General features: G+C 42.9%; 1 protein-coding gene across 2 annotated transcripts in view; it reads left to right on the top strand.

The window, feature by feature from the left end:
• Nucleotides 1-25,747, top strand: part of LOC122707550 (calmodulin-binding transcription activator 1-like) — a 78,084-nt gene that overhangs the window by 32,526 nt on the left and 19,811 nt on the right. The window contains exon 3 of one of the 2 annotated variants that reach the window (XM_043923120.1): nucleotides 1,026-1,144. The exons of the other annotated variant lie outside the window; for it this stretch is intronic. Within the exon in view, the coding sequence (XP_043779055.1) occupies nucleotides 1,026-1,144 (119 nt within the window). The remainder of the gene's footprint in view (nucleotides 1-1,025; nucleotides 1,145-25,747) is intronic. 2 annotated transcript variants of the gene reach the window in all.

Genomic DNA, 25,747 nt, shown 5'->3' with positions numbered 1-25,747 from the left:
AATTAGAAAGCAGCAGAACTGGGCCAGAATCCTGGGCTCCTGACTGGGAGCCCTTTTTCACCTAATATCAGAGTGAGTTATGTCAACCGTGACTTTCTGGAGCTAAGTCAGTCTTCAGTATTTTAATGTGTTGCTCCTTAGTACCCAGTTATGCCTTGTACCTGTTTGAGCTTCCATTTGGCATTAAAAAAAAAATTGGGTAATTTGAAACTTTGACCCAAATGTGTCAAACCTGGCAAGAAATTTGCAGCCAGGCAAAGGGACTTTGTTACAGGAATAAAACAAGAAATGATACTCAGAGAAATAAGTGAATGAAATAACACATAAAGGAAAGGTAGTCAGACATACCATCTAGTCTGAGAGTCTTGAACTTGTCCCTCATTAATTTAGAAGACTTACATTTTGATGAAATGTATTAATTATATAGATATATATATATAACTCAAATTAATTAAAATATGCTTTTAGAATTTAGGCTAGAAAGTCCAGCCTCTGTATTACTACCTGCAGGTTGAAATTCCTTAGATTTATCAGATTTGTACTTTTCTTTGGAAAGGAGAAGTCTCATTTGTATTATAGAAGATGAAGTAGTAGTATTAGTTTATCAAGAAAGTAAGTAGTTATATTTTAAGTCCTCTTTCCTAAAAAATGTAACAACTTTTTCCACCTGGTTAACAGAAGATTTCCAGGTTTTGTGAGGTTAAGTCATTTTGTGATTTTGATGTACTTCATGGAAACCTCGTGAAAGCACCTTTAAAAGCAATGCTCAGGTTCTGGGCAGCTGTTGGGCTATTCCCTGTTCACTTGCTTGCCATGGAGCCAAGAACTCCATCCCATTGTAGAGCCTCTTGACCAGTCCTGCTGCCAGCTACCTGAGAAGTGTGTCAATGAGTTCTGTTAACTAAGGGGTGATGCTCTTGGTCTCCCAGTGACTAAACTGAGCTGCTGTTTCTGACCTTGCCAGTGTACTTAAAAGGAGCTTTTCTCTATTATCTTCTCTGAATTTACTGTTTTCTTCTTTATAGATGATCATGGGAACAGCAATAGTAGTCATGTAAAAATCTTTTTACCGAAAAAGCTGCTTGAATGTCTGCCGAAATGTTCAAGTTTACCCAAAGAGAGGCACCGATGGAACACTAATGAGGTAGATAAATTTCTATTTCTAGGGGTATTAATTTTTTTAAGGGCAAACTTGCTAGGTCATCTTGCGCAGTACTACTATATGTTAGCTTTAAATTCAAAATACTTAACTAGGAAATTGTGAATGAGAAGAATACTGAATCTGGATTTGACAGAGACCAACATGTTGTTTTGAACAATCTCTGATCTGCCTGGCCTGCATTGAAAAATCTCAAATGTGCACGCTGACTTACTAAGATGGCATGAGTTTCTGTCTTTGTGTTTTCCTGCATTATGGTGTCTTGCATTTGGTGGTTGACTCTTATCTGCATCTCAATTAAAGCTTAGTTCTTATCATGAATAGAGGAACAGCCCCAGTGTTCCGTAGACCATGCAGTGTCTTGACAATGTGAAGTTTCTGTAGAATTGAGAAGGGCAGGCTTCTTATTAACAAAATGCCTCTGGTCCTCTCTGATGAAGAAAGTTTGCATGGAGAATTAGCTGGTTTACGTTAACGAAAGGCATTTGTATGAATAATGAAGGCTGTATAGTAGGTTGTTTATTTGATATCCAGTTAGAAGGTTGATGAAGTAGAGTGAGTCAGAGTCTTATCTTCTTGGATGATGGGTTTTTTTTTTTTTTGGTAAATCTTAATCTGGAAGTTTTAATATTAAAGGTGGATTTTTTGGTCATCTTTTTTATTTTGAAATCTGTTTCAGTTTAGGGTGATACCCATTTCACGTGGTGATGAGACTTGAGTCTGTGTCCATCAGGCTGGGAATTCTGTTTCTTTAGTTCACATGGCTGGGGTCATTGGTTTTGCAAAGTTGGTCTAAATCAGTTCGTATTGCTGGTTCAGCATTTACTTCCAAGTTATAAATACAAAACCCTACCCTGTATTGGGTGCTCCGTTTTATTAAAATACAAGAAGAAGATAGTGTTGCCTATTTACCTTTATTTTAAAAAAATTGTTCTGCTCAAATTCCTGATCTAGAATGCTTTTGTTTTGTTACAAGAGGTTACGTGAAAGTCTCTTCACTTATCCTAGTTTATATATTTAAGTATTCACTAGAACCTCATAGTTTTGTCTCAACTGATTTTAAACTACTTTAAAGGTATGTATGTATTGATTATTTGCATAAACTATATTTCCCCCCTTAGACTAGATACCTTTGACTAACAGCTGGCTTAGAGGCTTGTTGTTTTACTCAGTCATCTATTAATTGTTTCAGACATTTTAGACATGAAAACAAAGTAAATGTGCTGGAAATTAATCATAGATCGTTACTCTGTCAGCAAAATAATACAATTTGGGAGCCGTTCACTAAGTCAAAACTAGGTCATGAAATATTAAAAAACTCAGTATGTTCCATAGTAATCCCTGAAAGAGGATTTGATGCTATGTTATTATACATCAGTTTCGGTTTATTTATAAATGTAACAAAGCATATAATTTTTTCAATATTACATTTTTAATGTGATTGGTAATTTATTTTAACTTTGACTTGAAATTATAGTTGAAACCAGTAATTGCTTAGTGAATTAAAATTAGTGATCTTAAGGGTTATAAAGCTGGAGGTAACAGTGTCAGAAATTTAGTTGGTAGATTATTTAGATCAGTGGTTTCAAAACATTTTTGGAGCTTTTGAACACAGCCTTCAACTTTCATATATTTGTTTACCTCTAAATTATTGATTTGTTCCACCTTACGATTATTTTAGATACATTATAAAATACCCAATAAGGAATTCTTAGAGAGGACCAGATTAAAAGGCAGATCAGAAGTTGCTCTGCATTTTCTTCTAGAACCTCAGCTCACGTAGCTCCTCGGAGACCATGGTTTCGGTCCCAGTGTGACTGAAGCGTGTTCCCCTCTGACCCGTGCAGTGTGAGACTGGGATCTGATAGCTGTGGGCTGTTCGCAGGAGTGGTCACTGCTGCTGAAAACATGGGGTTGGGGGCATGGGGGGTCGGCCTCGCTGGTGGGGGCCAAGGCACCGCCCTCTTCCCCTGTGATCCAAGGTGCCTTCAGTGATCTATCAGCTCAACCCTGACGAAAAATCCTACGAGATAACTGAATTCAAAGGGTAGAGGACTTTGGCTTTGTTTTCTGTTGAGTTTTGGCTTCCGGAAAAATAGAGGTGTCTTAGAGTGACAGCAGTTGTTAATTCTGTAGGGTGTTATGTGGTGATGGTTACCTGCCTTTTCTCTTTTTTTACTGGCTGGGGTAATAGAAACAAAACAATTCGTTTGTCCTTCAGCCTACTGTCCTTAATGTCACCCACCACTCAGCCCGGAAGGGGACAGATTCCTGGGTAAGGTGGGTTCACGGTCAGGCAGCCTTAAGGACCTGTGGAATCTCTCCAGTGGCCCAGGGGCGTGGAGTCCCTCTGCGGTTGGAAGGGACGACCGTGTCTCAGTGGAGGACGCGTGAGGGAGTCGGCTGGTATTTAGGAGCTGTGTTGTGCACACGTGACGTTCTTGTCGCTTCCACTTGCCAGGACCAGGCGCTCGCGTAGAGAGGGGCATGTTGCATAAGCACAGTTGTGAGCACAGCCGACGTGTGTTTTCCATCTCACTCTCTGAACAGCATCTGCTCGCCAAGGAGACTGGCGGCCAGGGTTGCTTGGATGAGATGTCAGCTGTCGTCTTTCTCTGTCACCCGTGTTGTTCTCTCTCTGCTGGGTCTGCACAATTGAATTCCCGGGTAGAATCTGACTCCTCTGTACTTTTGAGAAGCGCCCTTCGTCATACCTGTGTGGTCACACTTGTGGTTGGTTACTGGAGAAAACCCACCTTATGACCGGTGTGTGTACATCTCTTGAGAGAGGGAGAGCAAGATTGTGCCTGTTCACACACAGCATGTTTCCTTTTACAGATGAGGGACTGTTGGTAAAAAGGGTGAAAGAACTTCGTCAAGATAGCACACTTGACAGGGCCTGTCTCTTTCTGAGCTTCATTTCTTCTACGTTGTTGATTAATTCACAGGAACATTCATTCTGTGGTGTGTCTTTCAGGGTTTTAATCAAAGACCCATAACCCTTAACCACATTAGGGTACTTGGCAGATCAATTGTGTAATTTAGTTTTGGGTTTAAAAGAGTTAATGTAAAATTAGTATTGTGGATTCACATGCAAATTTGGTAAAGCTGAAAGTCACTGGCAAGGAAGACTTAGCAATAAAAGAGATTGTAGGGCCTGCTTCAGCACTTTTAACCTTTTATAACTCACTGGGATAGGTGAACTCTCCTGCCCTTCTTGAATATTGTTTGCAATTGCAAAATAAATGTTGTATCTAAAAACAAGTCAATTTTAGCTTATGCTTTCTCAGCCATAAACACTCTTTTCCCAGGAGATGATGATGATGATGATAATGACGGCAGCTACCATTTATTGAACGTCTGCTGCATGCTAGGCACTGTTGAGTTCTTTCCGTAAATCTTCACGTTTACTCCTTGACCTAGTCCTGTGAGGTAGGTTTTGTGAGTATTCTTACATGGTATATATGTGAGGAGACTTGAACCACAGAGTTGTTAAATAAAGCACCTGAAAATGGTGGCCTTGGGAGTCCAAGCCCATCCCCTGATCTTGGAGCCCATACTTTCTGCATTTCTGTTCCAAGAACAGTTTCAGATATGACTTCCCCAAGGTCTTGCCCTGTTTAGTGACTTCTTATCATTTTGTTTTATTCATTTGCTTCATTTTTCATTTTCTAGTATTATACATAAACTTAATGTATTTTTGTCTGAGATTTTTTTTGAAAAAGTAGTAGATTGTGTTAGAGAAGGAGTTTTGACTCTTAGTAATGAATATTAATGTGTGGGCTCTAGGTCAGGAAGAAAGTACATTAAAAACAGAAATTCTGTACCTGTGTGTAACTGGCAGGTTGATAGGCTTGATTTTTTTTTTCCTGGGCAGGAAAAAGTGTATTCAACACAGAGCACATTTGTTAGAGAACCAACTATTATTTCATGATCACTTTGGTATTCACATAATTAGGTGAACTATTACGAGATTTCTGCATTTTAAGTTAATATTGATATTTTTAAGGCCCAGAGCCAGAAATAATTATGCTAATGCAACTTTCTGATTGCTCAAATGACTACTTCATAATTACACATATTAGTACTCCATATATGTTGTCCAGACTGAAATTTCTTTTGTTTAGTCATTAATTAGCTGTTTGACTTAAGCTATAACTACTGCATTCCCTCCTTGTGGGATCTGCGTTTTCAGTGGCGTTCTTCCAAAGTGAAGTTAATGCAGCACCATGAACCTTTTATAATGAAAATGTTCTCCTTCAGTATGTTCAGATCATTTTTGTGTGCTGCTATTTTTGAACTATTAATGCTCTTTTGTTTGTTTTTCCTCTAACACAAAGTTTCTCCAGAGTAAGCAAACAAAAAAGAATTCCAGTTTGTATTGATCTTAAAGAAAGTGCTGCAAAGGTTTGTGGTGGTAGCTTCAGAGATTTTCATATTAAATGCATTTTTTTAATGGTAAAAATGTCTGTGTAGGGAGCAGTACACATACAGACTGATAGAATCATACCACATACAGAGAAGCTGAAGAAGAAAAAAACCCTCGGGTATAATGCCTTTTCTAGGGAGAGAATTAGCCTTTTAAATCCTGAATACCCCCCCCCCCCCAACTTTTTATATTCAGGTAAGAAAAATGGACTTTATGACTATGAAAATTATTAAATTATATTTCATTTCAATTATTTTAACAAGAACCCACCTTTAAATTTTTTTAAAATCATTTTTTTGTAAAGGTATATATTCTTGAGTATTTTTGTATTTTAAATTTTTGTCTCTATAACTCACAAAATTGTAGATTGAGGGCTGCAGCTTTTGCAGTTATTGGTCTTACTTGTGTACTTGTTGTTCAGTCACTAAGTATTTGTGACCCCATGGACTGCAGCATGCCAGGCTTCCCTGTCCTTCACTAGCTCCCAGAATTTGCTCAAATTCATGTCCATTGAGTCAGGGATGCTATCTAACCATCTCATCCTCTGCCACCCCCTTCTCCTCTTGCCCTCAATCTTTCCCAGCATCAGGTTCTTTTCCAGTGAGTCGGCTCTTCGCATCAGGTACTAGTGTACTTACATATTATCTTTTTGAAACATAGACACACATTTTTGGAGACCATTTAAGACTCTTTTATATTTCCCACATTTAAACTAAACTGAAAAGCATTTTTGATTATAAAGGTGAGTGAGAAATTTTGGCAGTGTTAAGCGTTTGACTGGTCCCAGATCATTCTTTGAGGCCAGGCAGGGCTTTTGTGGTTAAGTTGACAGAGGAGTCTGGTGGGCTACAGTCCATAGGGTTGCAAAGAGTTGCACGTGACCGAGCACGCACGCACGCGCACACACACACACAGACACACACACGCACGCACACACACACACACACACACACACGGAGGAAAATGCATGTATGACCCACAGTACATACAGAGAGCCATATTTTCAGAGTGACAGCCTTTGATTTTTGAGTACAGTGTGTGGTAGCAAATTTTAAATTAAATGTGATCATTTTGTAGCAGTTGAGTTAAGCATAATTCCTCTGTTTAACTTAGCGGTGTGAAGTAAATGGATAGATACTGAGATCCATGTGAGCACAGGTCTATTCATCAGATAGTCTGTGTCAGTCCTCTGGTGTTGCGGTAGCAGAGGTGGTAGCAAAGGGGAGGGAAGACATTGAAATGCTGGCGGCAGGGCATCCCCCCACATCCATGAGGGGAGACAGGTGAAGAGAGCAATACAGATGGGTTTGGCCTCGAGGAGCAGTAAAAGAAGTACATCTTACCTGCAGAGAGTCCAGTAATGTTTATAAAATCTAAGATGTTAAAGAAGTTTTTCTTTAAAGGGAGAAAATTTCTGTAGACCCAATGCAGTTTGACCTAAACTATTTTTATTATATTATTTCAGAATGTCACACAAAAGAATATTTGGCCCATACTCTGTGTTCAGTAAATATTTGTTGAATGAATGAAATGCGGAAAAACACAAAAAACTCAGCATAATTTTTTTAATTCTTAGAGTTCTTCTGTGAATATAAAACTCAAATAGTATATACATTACATAAAAAGAAACCACAAAACTAATAAAATTTATATTAACAGCATTAGTTAAATGCAGTGGATGATGTTTTTGCCAAATCTATATTGTTTCTTGCAATGTGAATATAGTCCTGACTGTTCTCAGGCAAGTTCTTTTTTTTTTTTAATTGATTTTTATTTTAAAATTTTTACTTTGTATTGGGATATAGCCGATTAACAATGTTGTGGTAGTTTTAGTTGAACAGCAAAGGGACTCCACCATACGTACACATGTATCCATTCTCTCCTAACCCCTGTCCCATCCAAGCACAGGCAGGTTCTTTTGAATTTGGCACATGGCACTACTGTGTGCCCTGCAGTTATCCTGCCCCTCCTGCACCGAACTATTCATAAACTGTTTTTTTGCTCAGCAAGCATTTCTCTAAGCCTGTCGTTAGGCCTTGGCACAAATATATCATTTAGTCTTACGTTCACTTCTGGTTTTCCTCATTAGTCCAAGAACAACTTAAACGACACTACTGGGTACCCCTGCAATTGTAATTACAAATCACAGACTTGAGCAATGAGTTTGTGTGCTAGAATATATTTGCTGTAGGTTTTACTTTTTCAGATTATGAGTTAATGTTTGAGATGAAAAATTCCTTACTGAATGCAAGGATCACCGATGTCTTGGAAAGGATACAGAACTGGCCAGTTGGAAACAGGTTATAGTCTTGGCTCTGCCACCATGCAGCTGTGCTTTAGGTAAGATGCCTTCTAGGCCTCTTTTGTGTCTTTGGTGGTGGTGCGAGGTTCTGCTTTGAGAGCTTTAAAGATTTGTCTGAAGCCCAGTTCTCCAGTTCTGGAGGCTCGAGCCCTGTTGCCAGCTTGGGAGTTTGCTTATTGTTTTAATTCTTAATCATCCTTTCATTTATTTGTATGTTAAAGTGTACCATTCAGTGGTCTGTAGTGTGTACACACGTGGTGCACCTCCATCAATTCCACATTTTCATCACCCAGCAGGTTGGGGGTTTTCTGTCCCTCTGGCCTTGGTGGAGCTGGCCCCCACCTGGGCAGGCGGCCTCTGTTCATACTCCAGTTTTTGTGACCTTTTCTTTTGAAAGAGGAAGCATGAAGGATCGTCTCTACCCCATTCCCTGTCCACCTGTTTGGCCCGGAGAGCTGAAAGCAGTGGAACCCTAAAGCTGACAGCATCTACTTAACTTAGCTCCCTACCTGTCTCCCACCTTCCAGTCCTTTTAATATTACCTATCAAATGTTCCTGATGATGAGTTATTATTTGATTATGAAATTCTGTTGGAAATTTGAAAAGACGTTCCTGAAAAATAACCTGTTTTCTGGTTTTAAGGCTTTTGTTTATTTTTATTTTTGGCTGGGCTGAGTGTTCGTTGCTGCGCAGGTGTTTCTCTAGTTGCAGCAAGCGGGGCTCCTCTCTAGGATTGGCGTGCGGGCTCCTGGTGGTGGCAGCTTCTCTCGTTGCACGGGCTCGAGGTGTGTGGGCGTTGGTGGTTGCAGCTCTCGTGCTCTAGAGCCACAGGCTCGGTAGCTGTGATGCCCGGGCTTAGTTGCTCTGCGGCATGTGGGTCTTCCCAGGTCAGGGATCGAACCTGTGTCTCCTGCATTAGCAGGTGGGTTCTTTACCACTGAGCCACCAGGGAAACCCTGAGTTTTAATGCTTTTAAAAGCCTGTGGGAGAAAAGGAAAAGATGCAAAAAGAAACTCCTTTCTAGATGGATGAGAAAGCACAGATGGGCTGGAGTGAGTGTTATGAAAGATAACTATGTGCCTGGGAGAGTGTTTTCTGTTAGGGAGAATTCTATGGGCAGGCTGTGTGGGTTTCCTGAAGCTTTCTTAGTGGCTGCCTGTGTTCTCTGGTCTGGTGAAGGGTGCAGAGCTGAAATAAATGTAACAGTTAAAGACCTTGCAGTTTCCATTTAGGGAGAAGTGGGGAAAGTGGGAGGAGCTCCAGCCCTGGGAATTGAGCAAAGTGGAGCAGGTATGTGTGCCTCAGTGGGGCAGCCGAAGTAACACCAGGGTGCAATTCCAAGGCAGCTTCATTTAGCACTGAATTCGTTTTACTGGGATTCCAGTGGAGTTTCTGGGGATAAAAAGGTTTCCCAAGTCCAGGAAACCAGAAAGCTGAAAAGTAGCTTGACCCAGGCTGGGAAGCCGCCTGAGCCTGAGTCAGTGGGAGCAGGTGTCTGAGGGGCGGGGCTCCACATGTGTGTATGCCTGCTAAGTCGCTTCAGTCGTGTCCAACTCTTTGCAACCCCGTGGACTGTAGCCTGCCAGGCTTCTCTGTCCGTGGGATTCTCCAGGCAAGAATATTGGAGAGGGTTGCCATACCCTCCTCCAGGGGAATCTTCCCAGGATCGAACCTGCATCTCTTAGGTCTCCTGCATTGGCAAACGAGTTCCTTACCAACTTTAGTGCCACCTGGGAGGCCACACCTAGATTTTGCTATTTACTTTTTATTATGATTTAAGTTTTAGAGCTGTTTAAGGTTCACAGCAAAATTGAGTGGAAGGTGTGGAGAATTCCCATAGGTGCCCTGCCCCCTCCCATTCAGCCTCTCCTGCTGTCAGCATCCCCTACCGGTGGTTCTTGTTGTATAGTCCCCCAGTCGTGTCCGACTCTCTTTGACCCCTTGGACTGCAGCACTCCAGGCCTCCCTGTCCCTCACCATCTCCCAAAATTTCCCCAAGTTCATGTCCATTACATTGGTGATGCCGTCCATCCATCTCATCCTCTGATGCCTTCTTCTCCTGCCCTCAGTCTTTCCCAGCATCAGGGACTTTTCCAGGGAGTCGGCTGTTCACATCAGGTGACCAGAATGCTGGAGCTTCAGCTTCATCATTAGTCCTACTAGAGGGATGCCTTTTTATAAGCAGTGAATCTCCGTGGACACATCAGTATCACCCAGAGCTCATAGTTGATGTTGTGGTTCACTGTTGGTGTTGCACTTTCTGGGGGTTTGGACAGACACTTGTGACGTGCATCCGTCATGGTAGTTTCATAGAGGTTAGTTTTGCCACCCTGCCGGTTGTCTGTGTCCTGCCCTTTTACCTCCCTGCCCCCAGCAGCTGCTCATCTCTTTATTATCTCCGCAGTTTTGCCTTTTCCAGAGTGTCATGTAGTAGTTGGAGTCATAAAACATGTAGCTTTTTCAGATTGGCTTCTTTCACTTGGTAATAGGCACTTAAGGTTCCTCTGTGTCTTTTTATGGCTTGGTAGCTCATTTCTTTTTAGTGCTAAGTAATACTCCTTTGTCCAGCTGCACTGCTGATCATTTACCCATTCACCTCCTGAAGGACATTTTGGCTACTTCGAGTTTTTGGCAGTTTTGTGGGTTTTTTTTGTTTTTTTTTTTTTAGTTCTACCAGTTTATTGCTACCAACCCATCTCCCTCCACCCTCGTGCACACATGCTCAGTCATGGACTTCAGCCCGCCAGACTCCCCTGTCCATGGATTTTTCCAGGCAAGAATACTGGAGTGGGTTGCCATTTCCTTCTCCTTTTTGGCAGTTTTGAATAAAGCTGATGTAAACATTCATGTGCAGGATTTTGCATAGACGTAAGTTTTCAACTCCTTTGGGCAAATACCAAGGAGTGCAATTGCTGGATTGTATGGTAAGACTATGTTTAGTTTTGTAAGAAGCTGTCAAACTGTCTTCCAATGTGGCTGCACTGTTTTGTGTCCCCACCAGCAATGAAAGAAAGTTCTTTTTGCTCTGAATCCTCACCAACATTTGGTGTTGTTTGTGTTCTGGATTTTGACCATTCTCATAGATGCACAGTGGTAGCTCATTGTTGTCTTAATCTGCGTTTCCTAGGTGACATGTTATGTGGAGTATCTTTTCACATACAGTCTTGCCATCTGTATGTCTCTTGTTGAGTTTTAACAGTGGTTTTTTACCTTGGCTAATGGTCCTTTATCAGAGGTGTTTCTTGCAAGGATTTTCTCCCAGTTTCTGGCTTGTCTTTTCATTCTCTCGATACTGTCTTTCACAGGACAGAGCTTTTTAGTTAAGTCCGGCTTATCAATTATTTCTTCCATGGATAATGCTTTGGCATTGTAATGCTATACTTAAGATCTTCTGGTTCTTCTCTTGTGTTATCTAATAGGAGTTTTATAGTTTTGCATTTTATGCTGAGGTCTGTGATTCATTTTGAGTTGGGCTTTTGTGAAGGATGTAAGGCCTGTATCTGAATCCTTTTTTGGGTACCTGGTGGCCCAGTTCCAGCACTATCTGAAAGTGTCGAAAAGACTCTACTCCACTGTGTTGCCTTTGCTCCTTTGTCAAAGATCAATTGCTGATGTTTATTTGGATATGTGTCTGGGCTTTCAATTCAGTTCTGTTTCATTGATCTATTTGTCCATTCTTTGGACGGTACCATGTTTTTTTCTTTGCCGCCTGAATAATTTTATTTATTTATGACTGTGCTGGGTCTTCATCGCTTTGAGTGGACTTTGTCTAGTTGCGACAGGAAGGGGCTACTCTTGGTTACAGTGCAGGGGCTTCTCGCTGAGGTGGCTTCTGTTGTGGAGCATGGGCTCTAGGCCGTGCAGGCCCCGGTAGTGGCAGCACTTGGGCTCAGTAGTTGCAGCTCCCCGGCTCTAGGGCACAGGCTCAGTAGTTGTGGCACATGGGCTTAGTTGTTCTGCAGAATATGGGATCCTCCTGGACCGGGGATTGAACGTGGGTCTTCTGCATTGGCAGGTGGATTCTTTATCACTGAGCCACCAGGGAAGCCCGACACTTTCTTGATTATGTAGCTTTGTGGTAAGTTTTGAGGTCAGATAGTGTCGGTCCTCTGATTTTGTTGTTCTCATTCAGTATTAAGTTGGTTGCTCTAGGTCTCTTGTCTCTCCTTGTAAACGTTATAATTAGTCTGTTGCTGGGATTTTGATTAGGATTGTGTTGAACTTAGAGATCAAGTTGAGAAGAACTGACATCTTGATAATAGTGAGTTTTCCCATCTGTGAACGTGGACTGCTTTTCCATTTATTTAGTTTTTTATTTAATTCATCAGAGATTTGGAATTTTCTTCCTACAGCTCTTGCAAATATTTTGTTAGATTTATACTTAATTTCCTTTTTTGGGGGGGTAGGGGTACGCTAATGTAAATAATACTGTGTTTTAAATTTCAAATTTTGCTTGTTCATTTCTGATGTATAGGAAAGTGATGGACTTTGTATATCAATCTTGCATAATCGCTCATTAGCTACAGGAGTTTTTCAAGAAGCCAAGCCCCCAAAGAGAGACCACATTTCTGTGTGTAGCTCATGCCGAGATAGTTTTTTTTTTAAGAGGTCAGGGAGTATCCCTGTGGTGGCGGGGAAGTCGACACAGAAGGTCAAGTCAGTGTTGTGAGGTCACACCCTTTTAGTGCTCTGTGTAGGAGACTGGAGTCTGTCAGAGCACCTGCCAGGAGGGATGCTTTCCCATTGGACCCAGGGTTCTTATTTAGGAAAGGCTGCTTTTCCTGAAAGAGGAGGGGGAAAAACACTGAAATACATGTGCCTTTTAAATAGTTTAGAATGAATCGAAAGGGAAAAATGCCATCTGCTTCCCATTTCTGAGAAAGGATACACTAAAATAGCTGGAAATTAAGCAGGATCTATAAAATTGAGGTCAGAGTGTAGTCATTTCCCATTTTTCCTGACATGTCTTTAAACTGTGTGGTGACAGGCTCCCCTTTCCCAGCATCAGAGGACCGTTGTTAATGTGCATGTTAAAATTTTATTTTATTTTTTTGCTGTTGAGCAAAATTTAGACTTCCTAACACTTGTTTTATTTAAGAATCATTTTTGTTAAATAATTTAATTTATTATCAATAAAAACTTTATATATTTAAGCATTTTCCAGTAATTATTAACAATCCATTTCTCAAGCAATTCAGAGAACCTGCTTTGTGGTGATTATATATTTTTTATTTCATGAATGAGAATAGTAAGACATAAGTGTTCTGAAGTTAGCATTTATTGTCATCTAATATAGTGTATAATTTACTTCTTTTTATTGTGTATTGTCCGACTGCCCCTGCTAGGCTGTCAGGTCCTGGCCGACAGCAGTCTTCATCCGTTCTGTTCACGGATGGATCTTGGGAGCTTAGAGTTATCTTAGGGGCATGATATCAGGTGTTCAGTGACTGTTTCTTGAATGAATGAGTACATGAAGAGCCCAACAGCAGATACTGTTTAGGTCTCTACTCAAGTGTGCTGCTAACACGTTGTCCCTGAGTTGGACATCCTGCTTAGTGATAGTCATTGGTGTTGCCAAACAGATCTATGGGAGCTGCCCCTGAAGGCTGTTCCCTGAGTCGTAGGAGGCGGGATTGAGGCACCCAGTGTCAGATAAACTGCTCCTTGTGCAGTGTGAGTGGGAGTGAGGCTGGAAGCAGGACTGTGCTCCATGGAGGAGCTCTTCCTGTGGAACCAAGAAGCCTGGAGGAGGGAGGACTCCTTCCCCCACCCTCCACGTCACATAGTTCAGCAGGGGAAGAAAGAAGGCCAGGTCATCCCAAAGCCTGCCATTGAAAGAAACTGTCGACTCTCTGATATATGTCTCTGAAGACATGTTACTTACTGATGTGGCCATATATTTTATTGTTTGTTAACTCACAGGGGGTTTACTGTACAGGTGGTTTTGTAGTCTGGCTTTTCTCCTAACATGTTGTGTGCATCTTAGACCTTTTGGACAGTGATTCACAGCATCACATTTGTTGATTTTGTGTTAGTATTCCATTGTGTTTTATGTCCTCATGAGTTCAGCAAGGTTTCTGAGGGCCAATACGTGCCAGGCACTGGTTGAGGATGCTGAGGTTTCCAGACAGACAAGTTTCCTGTTGTCATGAAGCTTATAGTTTAGAAGGGAAGACAATACCTGAGCATGTAAGTATGTAAGAATTTCAGAGAGTTGTCAGGGGAAAATAGAACAAAATACTCAGCTGTGAGCACTTGAAGTGGGTTGGTTAGCCTTCTTTAGAGCATTTGAGCTGAGATCTGAATGATGAAGGACAACTGCTTGAGGATATGGGGGAATATTTTAGGCAGAAGGAATAGCAAGTGCAAGTGCCCTGAGGCAGGAACACATTTGGTTTGAGAAACAAAATAGACAACAACATGGCTGGAACAGAGTGGACCTGGGAAAATTGGGATAGGCAGGGGCTAGATCTTGAGGTCCTTTGTTGGCACCAGCACTTGGGATTTTTCGAGTAACCTGAAGTCACTGGAGGGTGGACTTTCAGGAAGTGATAGGTCTAAAGTGGGTTTTTTATTTGCAGAGCTGTCCTCTGGCTGCTCTGTGACTGACAGGGAGACCAGTCCGAGGCTGTTGCAGTAATTGGCAATCTTGGTGAGAGACAATGGAAGCAGTGAAGAGGAGAAAAGTGGGGTGACTTTTGGAGGTGGAGGTGTCAGGACTCTTGGGATTGGATATGGGGGTGGAGCAGGCGTCACGAAGGATTCCTCATTTGCAGCCTCAGCTGCTGCATTGATGTTGGTGCTCATAATTGAGACCAAGGAGGCTGAAGGAGGGGTGTCAGGAGTTCTCTTGGGCTGTATCGATTTGGGATGTTTCTCAGACACTGTGGTGGCTGTGCCGAGTAGGCCACTGTCTAGAAGTCTGAGCGAGGTCTTGTCTGGAGACATAAATTGGAGAGCTGTTAGACGGGGTGAGATCACTCGGGGGTGAAAGATGGATGGAGAAGGGGTGAGATAAGCCCTGGGTGGAGCAGGAGGAGCCAGCCAGGAGGACTGTGGAGAGCCAGGGAGCAGTGGTGAACCGGGTAAGGTGGGCCTCAAGGAGGACTGCGTCAGTTTTCGGTTTGCTACTGTAACAAATCACCACAAATTTAGTGGCTTAAAACAGCACAGATTTATCATTGAGTTCTGCAGGTCACACGTCTGACAGGGGTCCCCCTGGGCTGAAATCAAGGTGTGGGCAGGCTTCGTTCCTTTCTGGGAGCTCCAGGGGAGACTTCCTGGCCTGTTCCATCTACAGAGGCTGCTCACATGCCTTGGCTTGTGGCCCCTGTCTCCCATACGGAGCCATCACTGCAGACTCTGTGACCCTACTCGTGTCGTCACATCTCTTTCCCCATCTCCAACCCCTCTTGCCTTCCTCTTCCAGTTGTTAGGACTCTCGTGGTTCCATGGGGTCTACCCTGACAGTCCAGAGTCCCTTCCCTATTTTAAGGTCAGCTGATTGGCAGCTTAATTTTTCTGTATTTACAGGAGCTGGTGATTTGAATGTGACTCTTTTGGGGAGGGGTGACACTGTTCTCTCTACCTCAGAGGACGTAGTCTGGAGGTGACCGTGAGGTTCAGTCAGGTGGGGAATGGAGCTGTGACCCCTGGATTTGGGACCAGAAAGCTCTAAGTCACCCTGGCAAATGATGCCAGTGGAATGTGGGTTGCAAGCAAATGCAGCAAGGACTTGGGGATGGCAGGTGTTAAGGATCCTCCCGGGAATTTTGCTGCAAATGAGAGAAAGCTGTGGCATGAATTCAAGAGTAGATGTGCAGAATGGGAGCCCTGATGTAGCACTGAGGTGCAGAGACGTCTCTCTCAGGAAGGCGTTGAGTGTGGGTCACCTGAACAAAGAACCCAGAGTCAGACCAGGAAGTGGTTTGCAGAGATGGAGATATCTAAAGAAAGAAATAATGTGGTTATTTTGAAATAAGCAGCAGAATTATCTGATGACTGTTGCCTGCCCTGCGTCAGTGGACAGAACCCTTGTCAGTGACTATAGCACAGCCCTCTGCCAACCATGTCAGATGCTCTGTCACCCCACGAGCGGGCGCCCCTGTTTCTGAGGTTGGTATGGAAGGTCCGCCTTTCCTCCCTTGGGGACCAGCTGTGGTCAGGCCACGACACAGGGCCTCGGGGGGAGAGTGTGTCCTGCATGCAGGGGAGCTGCAGTCCTTTTCTGTCCTTCCTTTACTTCATTAGGTTTTAATGACATTCATACTCAACAGTGTTTATCAAACACTAGGCTCTGGGGAAAATGGGGGTGATCAAGACAGATCCCTGCCCTGTGGAGCTTGCCTTCTGGAGGCCCCGTCTCAAAGCTGATCTCTTCCTGGAGGCAAGGCACTGAGCTTGTGTGGTCCATACTCTCCTGCACATCTTGGTCTCTGACCAGCTGCGGACCCTCAGTTTATTTTGGAACTGTGGCCACGGGCTGCTCTTTACCCACAGCTGCCCATTGTACCAGGGATTACGGCTGATCTCTGGTTACCGCGGGTGCCTTTGCTCAGAGCCCCTCCCTCCCTCTTCCAGCTTAAATTCTAGCATTCATAGTACATCATCACTTTCCCTTTTTTTAATTAGTCAGTTAATTTTTTGTGTGTGTGGCTGTGCTAGGTCTTCATTGCTGTGGTCCAGCTTTGTGTAGTTGTGGCATGGGGGCTTCTCGTTGCGGTGGCTTCTCTTGTTGCGGAGCACGGGCTCTAGGGTGCACGGGCTTCAGTAGTCGAGGCTCGTGGGCTCAGTAGTTGTGACTCACTGGTTTAGTTGCTTCAAGGCATGTGGAATCTTCCCAGACGAGGGATCGAACCTGCATCCCCACATTGGCAGATGGATTCTTCACCACTGGATCACCAGGGAAGCCCCATCATCACACTCTTAACAGATACCTGCCACTTTCCTGCCCATCTCCTCTGTCACACCCAGCTGGACAGATCTCCATCCTGAGTGGACCCTGTCCCCTGGCTTCTCTATGCCTTCCCCCAGGAGTGCAGTGTTGCTGGAGAAAAATAAGGTGAAGGATCGGGCTTCTCTCTTTGTAAATTCTTGATCCCCAGCTTCAAGTGGGTGGTGTCCACTGCCTACCGTGTTCTAGGATCCTCCTCCAGCTCCTTGTATTCTCACTTCACCACAGCATCATACTGTCTGCTTTCTTCATGCTAAACCACCCCTTCACCATCACCACCCCACTGCCTCTCAGCCCCTGAATCCACTCAGTGTTTAGCAAATGCAAGGCAGTGGTGGGCCAGAGCACCCCACACAGGCCAGGGCTGTGTCTTCCTTCCTTCTATGGGAGGCTAGTCTGTTCCCATGAGCTCTGGACTGATCCTCTCTTGTCTCAGGGACTTCAGTCCGGTGGTGGTTTTGCCTTCTCCTGCATCATTGGTCCCTTCATTTCTACCAGATCATTCAGATTTGTGTGCTGAGGTCTTCTGGGTGTGCTCCGTCTGCAGCAGAAAATAAATAGCCTCCCTCTCCATCAGTTTGTTTTTCAGTCACTCAGTCATGTCTGACTCTTTGCATCCCTATGGACTGCAGCACGCCAGGCTTCCCTGTCCTTCACTGTGTCCCGGAGCTTGCTCAAACTCACGTCCACTGAGTCAGGGATGCCATCCAACCATCTCATCCTTTGTTGTCCCCTTCTCCTCCTGCCTTTGATCTTTCCCAGCATCAGGGTCTTTTCCAGTGAGTCGACTCTTTGCATCAGGTGGCCAAAGGATTGGAGTTTAGCCTATGCATCAGTCCTTCCAGTGAATATTTAAGGTTGATTTCCTTTAGGATTGATGGATTTGATCTCATTGCAGTCCAAGGGACTCCCAAGAGTCTTCTCCACCACCGTAATTTGAACGTATCAGTTCAGTGCTCAGCCTTCTTTATGATCCAACTCTCAAATCCATACATGACTACTGGAAAAATCATCAGTAGCCCCATTTAAAAGCTTCAACATCAAAGCTTCTCAAGAAAGTAATCCACATATTTTCTCTACTTTATTGGTTTCCAGTTACTCTTCACCTGTTCTTGTCCAGCCTTTCTCTATCCTGCTCCCTCCAACTGTCCATGTTTTCCAGCCTCAGACAGATTGCCAAACCCAGTGGACACGGTCGTCATCTTGTGCAGCCTCTTAACAGCTTTCAACATGGTTGCCCCCTCCTTCTCCCCAAGATGCTTCTCTGTGATGACACCCTGTTTTATGTGTTCCTCTGGCTACCTCCTCTCAGCCCCGAGTCGATTCTTCATTCTCAGTCAACCTTTCAGGGGTGAAGTTCCTTAGGCTTCTTCCCTCAACATCTCTTTTCACACAGCACTCTCTTTCTGAGTGATGTCGTCTCCTGACATAGCGCAAATGCTGTCTGTATGTGTCAGATTAAGCTCTGGCTTTTCCTCAAACGTTGACTCTGATGCCTTACTTGCACCTCAAACATCGTCATCTGAAACAGAACTCTGGATCATTCCCCTGATCTTCTGCCTCGAAAGTGCTCCTTGTGCTTTATTTCTGTCTCAAGAGCAAGTGTAGCCCCAAACCCTGTAGAACAGCTCTTCTCCTGCCCCCTCCCCACACCCCCCCTCCATCTCAGGGTTGCTCAGGCCCTTTTGCATTTGAGTGAGGAAGCATGGATACCTTTTCATAAACCAGTTATACTGAAATAGTTATAAAAGTCTTAATGAAACAAAACTTTTTGACACAGTGCTATCTGTGCGTCTTAAATGTTCTTAAATAACAGATCTAGTAGTAGGTCTGTAACTACCATACATTTGAAGTAATGATATACACAAATGAAACTTCACATAATGACATGTGTAATTGGGATTTTAAAAAGTCTTGAGGTTAAAGTAACAGGTTCAGCATGTATTGCTGAGTTGTCCTGTACTCACAGTTAAACAAAATACTGTACTGCAGTTGGAGGTTACTGATATAAGGGTGTAGTTCTTTTCTCATCCAAGTTCATGGACTCCCCACCTTCATTGTTTGATCTGTCCATTTCCCATTGTCACTACCTGCCTGGGCCTCTGGCTTCCTCCAGAGGCAGTTGCCACAGCCAGCCCTTGGATCTTGGCTGTTAGGAGGCAAGGTTAGACTGTGACTGTGTGTTCACACGAGGACTGGAACTCAGGAAGCTGCTGCCTGAGGAGGAGACCGAGTTAGTGCAGATAAGCTCCATGCATTCTCTGAACCAGCGGCTCACACATGGGCTGATGCTGACCCTTCACAGGGTGTTTAGAAATAAGTGACAGTGCTTCTGGTGTGTCACAGTGAGTGTGTGTGGGGTGTGTTCTGTGATCCTGTGCAAAATGGTAAAAGTTCCCTACCTGAGAAGCTTGGAGAGCCCAATGCCTGCCCCTGTCCCCAGTCTTGTCTTTGTGTCTGTCATTCTTTCCCTTGGTTGCCTCTTAGTGTCATTTGGGCAGCTTTCTAAACATACCAGGGGCTGGGCCCCACCTCTGAGCAATTACACTGAGGTCTCTGGGGGTGGGGCCTAGGCTTGGGGTTTTAAAAGCTCCCTGGGAGATTCTAAAGTGCAGCCAGGTTGGGAATCACTGCCTTAAATCTTCTGTTGACTGCTTTCAGAAGACGTCTTCACTGTAATTAAACAAATTGTGGTTAAAAGTAAGCAAAAGGAAATCTGGAGGGAGCATTTGTAATAGACAAGTGGGATTTATTAAATGTACAATTATGTTATTAGACCACAGATCACTGGAACTAACTGACACTTTGGATTAAAACTCTGAAGCCATGGATAGCATTCAAAGTCTGGTGGGGGCAGAGGTAGTCTGTTTTTGTTTGTTTTTTGTTTTTTTCCCTGTAGCTTTCTTTATTCTTTTCTCCTTTCTGACTATTTCAGCCTCATGCGATGAAACACCCATTTGTAGCAGATCAGTTTTTCTTTCCTTCTCATAGACCATCTCCACCAGGTAGATGCTCTCTTTCTTCATACCTTATGCTTCTTTGATGTCAGTTGCATTCCCCGCCCAGTCCCAAGACACTGTGACAGTGAGCATTTCTGATACAGTGGCCATCCACTTTGTAAAGACACTGTACTTTTCAAGCCGATCAGTTTCTGAGAAGCTTTAGTTGTTAGAAAACTTTATATTGTTGCCTTAGTCAGGGAAAGATTTGGGAAAAGGACCAAGAGGTTAGCTCAAACCTCATGGAGGGAGCTGTCTGGGAAGGTATTGGTTGCTAATGGTCTTTCATAACTTTTCCTTGACGATAATCTTACTGGTCTGAGGGTAGTTATGAGCATACTCATTCCACATTCCCATGTTTCTTTTACTATTTCTGTCTGACACTGACATAATCTCACTCTCACTATGACAATATATTCAGTATGATTTTTAAAATATTTTACAAATATATAGTGAAGATCAATCTTACTTTGCTTTCTAACTTTTACCAGAATAGTCATTTTTCTTCATGCCCACGCATTAATTTTTTATTTTCTTACTGTTTAATTTTTTTGCATTATTCATCTGTACCATTGAATTATCTGCTTGTGATTTTCTGTAAGTTGATGCCAAGTCTTAATGGCTTAGCCTGTATCTTTTCACTCTTTTATGAAATTGCATTAGATTATGATTTAATCTTTAATCAGGTTGACTTCTTTAAGTTTTGAAATGTGGGCTGGAACTGTTCTGTGTATGTGAGTAAATGTTACATGCTTGTTGTGTATGTGTGTGTGTGTGTGTGTCCTGTGTATGTGGATAATGATGAGGTGTGATTGTAAGAGCCCTTGGTATACATGAACCCAACTTCGTGAGTCGTAGATACTTAAGATGGTAAGAGCTGACTTGCTGGGTCTGGCAGCCTCTCCTCCTCTTGGTCAGGGTACCACCAGCACTAAGCGTTTTGTTTAGGGAAACGGAAGTAGTTGGTGTCCCATAAGTGTTCAGTCAGGGAAGCAGAACTACTGTGAGTTTTATGGAATAAGGGATTGATTTATTATAGAAGTAGTCGGTATAATCCTTGGAAAAGCTGAAAAAAATAAGGCCCAGAGGAGGAATTAGAAGGTCAGAGAAGGGTCATGAACCACCCCCTGAAACACTGGGTGGGTGGCCTAGGCAGCCTGTGGGGCTCTGGGAGCCCTCTGGGGGGTGGGCTCTCCTTTCATAGGTCTGCTGCCCAGCTGCAGGTGTTGGGAAAATGAAGCTGGTCTCTGAAGAGGAGACAGGGGAAACAGGTAGACAGACTGAAACACTCTGACACCTCAGTTCCTGTCACCACCTGTAACCACACAGGCCTTCAGAGAGTGGAGTTTGTTCTATTCTCGTTTTTAAATCTCGGGCAGACTCAGGGAACAGGATCCTGGGAAATTCTAGCTGATCCACACTGATGGAGATAAACACTGCCACAGTGAGGGTTGCACAGCTCTTTGACTACCTGGAAAGTACTCTTGATGGTATGTGAACTGTGTCTCAATAGAGCTGTTATTTAAACAGTACTGCCACAGGTTGAAAACTCTAAAGAAAAGCCAGGAAATAATTTGTGCAAGGGTCAGGATAGTGGTTACCTTTAGGATAGAGGAGAGGTTGTGAAAAGGAGTTTGGGATGTTAAAAAAATTTTCCCCCTTGTTATGGGTGGGAGTGAGGCGTTCCTACCAGTGTTCACTTCAGTATCATATAGCCTGTAAATACATATTCTGCAAACACAAGGAAGACATGAATTCACAATCCAATGTGGTAGGCAGTGAAATTGGTGCCCCTTGTAAGGTATGGGGGCACAGTATGCTGTAGTCTACATTTTCTAGTTTTTTAACGATTGGAAGATGTTAACATGGCTGACGTACATGCTCCTTCCGGAGATCTGGAAGCTTCAGTCGTCACTGTTTCCTGTCAGTTTGTGTCCGTGTCACTCTGAACTGGAGGGCAGTCCCTGTGTTCTGGTTTCTAACAAGGTCTTCAGGTCACCTGGCAGGTCTGTCACTGAGTTTTGAAAATAGGTTAATGGGGTATTTCTATCACTTTTCACTGTATACATTTGATTTTAGCATTTGAATTAAGATTTCTTTGTGCTTAAAAGTACATTTTACAGATATAGTAAAACTTTCATATCAAATCCTTTTTGATAATCTGAGAAATCAAAACATTCTCATCATCTCACTTATTGGAAGATGGCTTTATCTACTCTCCATTTACATGGAGCCACTTTTCTTTTGAATGTTTGTTATGGCTCTTTTATTCTCTTTGTAATGAGGAAGCAATTGCCCAAATAAAGATATGCAGCTTTCCTGCCTGGGGCTGTAGTTGTACCACAGTTAGGAAATGGATGTGAAGGTTTTTGCAAAAGTTCAAAAACAAAGTATCTTATGCCATTTGTATGCAAAGACTAGAAAAATGTTTGCTGTAGTTATATAGACTTTTAACTTCTTCTCTTGGTGTAGAACTAAATATATATATATAGTTTTTTTTTTTTTTTTAATGAGATGATTTAACTCCTTAACTAACAGGAGCCCTTGAACAGGTGATTTCTACGTGAGTTGAATTTTTATAACACAAGTGCTTGTTAGAATTACTTAGAGTCCTTCTCAACTATTTGTCTTTCCCATTCTGTTGTTTTCCTCTATTTCTTTGCATTGATCAGTGAGGAAGGCTTGCTTATCTCTCCTTGCTATTCTTTGGAACTCTGCATTCAGATGGGTATATCTTTCCTTTTCTCCTTTGCCTTTCACTTCCCTTCTTTTAACAGCTATTTTTAAGGCCTCTTCTCAGACAACCATTTTGCCTTTTGCATTTCTTTTTCTTGTGGATGGTCTTGATCCCTGCCTCCTGTACAATGTCATGAACAAAGATGGGCACAATAAAGGACAGAAACAGTATGGACCTAACGGAAGCAGAAGATATTAAGAAGAGGTGGCAGGAATACACAGAAGAACTGTACAAAAAAGATCTTCACCACCCAGATAATCACGATGGTGTGATCACTCATCAGGAGCCAGACATCCTGGAATGCGAAATGGGCCTTAGGAAGCATCACTACAAACAAAGCTAGTAGAGGTGATGGAATTCCAGTTGAGCTATTTCAAATCCTAAAAGATGATGCTGTGAAAGTGCTGCTTTCAATATGCCAGCAAATTTGGAAAACTCAGCTGTGGCCACAGGATTGGAAAAGTCAGTTTTCATTCCAATCCCAGAGAAAGGCAATGCCAAAGAATGTTCAAATTACTGCACAATTGCGCTCATCTCACATGCTAGCAAAATAATGCTCAAAATTCTCTAAGCCAGGCTTCAACAGTAGGTGAACAGTGAACTTCCAGATGTTCAAGCTGGATTTAGAAAAAGCAGAGGAACCAGAGATCAAATTGTCACATCCGTTGGATCATCGAAAAAGAAGAGAGTTCCAGAAAATCATCTACTTCTGCTTTATTGACTATGCCAAAGCCTTTGACTGTGTGGATCACAACAAACTGTGGAAAATTCTTCAAGAGATGGGAATACCAGACCAACTTACTTGCCTCTTGAGAAATCTGTATACAGGTCAGGAAGCAACAGTTAAAACTGGACATGGAACAACAGACTGGTTCCAAATTGGGAAAGGAGTACGTCAAGGCTGTATACTGTCACCCTGCTTATTTAACTTCTATGCAGAGTATATCATGAGAAATGCTGGGCTGGAGGAAGCACAAGCTGGAATCAAGATTGCAGGGAGAAAGATCAATAACCTCAGATATGCAGATGACACCACCCTTATGGCAGAAAGTGAAGAAGAACTAAAGAGCCTGTTGATGAAAGTGAAAGAGGATAGTGAAAAAGCTGGCTTAAAACTCAACATTCAGAAAACTGAGATCATGGCATCCGGTCCCATCACCTCATGGCAAATAGATGGGGAAGCAATGGAAACAGTGACAGACTTTATGTTTTGGGCTCCAAAATCACCACAGATGGTGACTGCAGTCATGAAATTCAAAAATGCTTGCTCCTTGGAAGAAAAGTTATGACCAACCTAGACAGCTGTTAATAAGCAGAGACATTATTCTGCCAACAAAGGTCCATCTAGTCAAAACTATGATTTTTCCAGTAGTCATGTATGGATGTGAGAGTTGGACCATAAAGAAAGCTGAGCACCAAAGAATTGATGCTTTTGAACTGTAGTGTTGGAGAAGATTCTTGAGACTCCTTGGACTGCAAGGAGATCCAACCAGTCCATCCTAAAGGAAAGCAGTCCTGAGTGTTCATTGGAAGGACTGATGCTGAAGCTGAAACTCCAATACTTTGGCCACCTGATGCTCATTTGAGAAGACCCTGATGCTGGGAAAGATTGAAGGCGGGAGGAGAAGGAGACAACAGAGGATGAGATGGTTGGATGGCATCACCAAGTCAATGGACATGAGTTTGAGTAAACTCCAGGAGTTGGTGATGGACAGGGAGGCTGGCATGCTGCAGTCCATGGGGTTGCAAAGAGTCGGACATGACTGAGCAACCAAACCGAACTGAAACTATTTGTAGAACTTCAGAGACACATTTGTTACCTAATGACCTGACAGTTTGAGTCAGATGTCACTCTTTATAGTTTTCTTTATAGAAGTATAGTTTTGATAAAATTAAGCATCATGTCTGTTAGTCTTTTTGTTTAGTAATCATTTTGAGTGCCTACTGTGTGCCCATGCCCTGAGGTAAGCCTGGGCCATTCAGAAGTAAATAGAAGGTAATCACACCCACTCCATGAGAATCCCATGGACAGAGGAGCCTAGTGGTCCATAGGGTCACAGAGGTGAGCATGACTGAGTGACCACTAAAGGTGGTCACAGTCATATAGGGAAGACTCACACATGATATAATTGCAGTGTGGTATGATAAGGGATATAATGAAATTGTGACGTGTGTGTGAGATAAATTTAAGACATGTAAGTGGTGGATGTTTTATAAAGTATGACACTAAGTCTGTATTTTGAAGATGATTATGAGTTTCCTGGACAAAGAGAATCAGCTAGAAAACTTTCCAGGCTGAAGGAACCCCATGAGTAAGGGAGTGAAAGAAGGCAGCAGTTTGACTTGCTTGAGTAGGTAGGTGTGGCTGGCTTAGGGTTTAAGGACGAGTTAGAAGAATTAGGGTTAGTGAAGTAGGCAATAGTCAGCTCACAGAAAGCCCTGTTTGCCACTCTGGGTTTACATTTTTACTTTGTAAGTAATCAGGATCACTTGAAAGGTTTTAATCAGAAAAGTAGGATGATCAGATTTTCATTTTCCACAGTCATTTTGTAGATAGATCATTTAGAGAATGGTTTGGAGGGAAGTTGGGAATTGGGGAGGAATCCATCCCAGAGCTAATTAAGGCCTGTTTTAATGCTGTGGCAGTAGAGAAGGATCTGACCAGACAGCTGGAATCAGTAGGATTCATCATGACCTCAAAGATGTGATGGAGAGGAGAGGAGAATTACTGAGATTCTGGCTTGAATGATAATGGTATGTAGATAAGGAAAGGCAGAAAGAAAAATAGGTTTGAGGAGGTATTGAAATTATATTTGTATAGTTGAGCTTAGAGAGTGCCTGTAGAACATTTAGGAAGAGATCTTAGAAGGTGATTGAATATAGACATGGGAACTCAAGAGAGAGCTGGAAAAAGCTGACAGAACAGGTGAAATCTCCCAAGGAGAGCAGGGAGAATGAGAGGCAAGAAGTCCTAGAAATGAGCCGTTTCCCTCATCTTCTCTGGAGCATGAGACTGAATAAGGGAAATGGGAAGGAAATTGAGCTTGTAAAAGAGACTCAGAAGGGCATGTTGAAGAGGAATAGAACTTGGGGGTGGGGGGCGGTTATAGAAACCAGAGGAAGTCAGAATAGCAAGGAGAATGCCAGATTGCAAAATTATATGCTTGC

Source organism: Cervus elaphus, chromosome 14 (genome assembly GCF_910594005.1).
Source record: "Cervus elaphus chromosome 14, mCerEla1.1, whole genome shotgun sequence".
Classification (NCBI taxonomy): Eukaryota; Metazoa; Chordata; class Mammalia; order Artiodactyla; family Cervidae; genus Cervus; species Cervus elaphus.
This window is presented reverse-complemented; position numbering and strand designations above follow the sequence as displayed.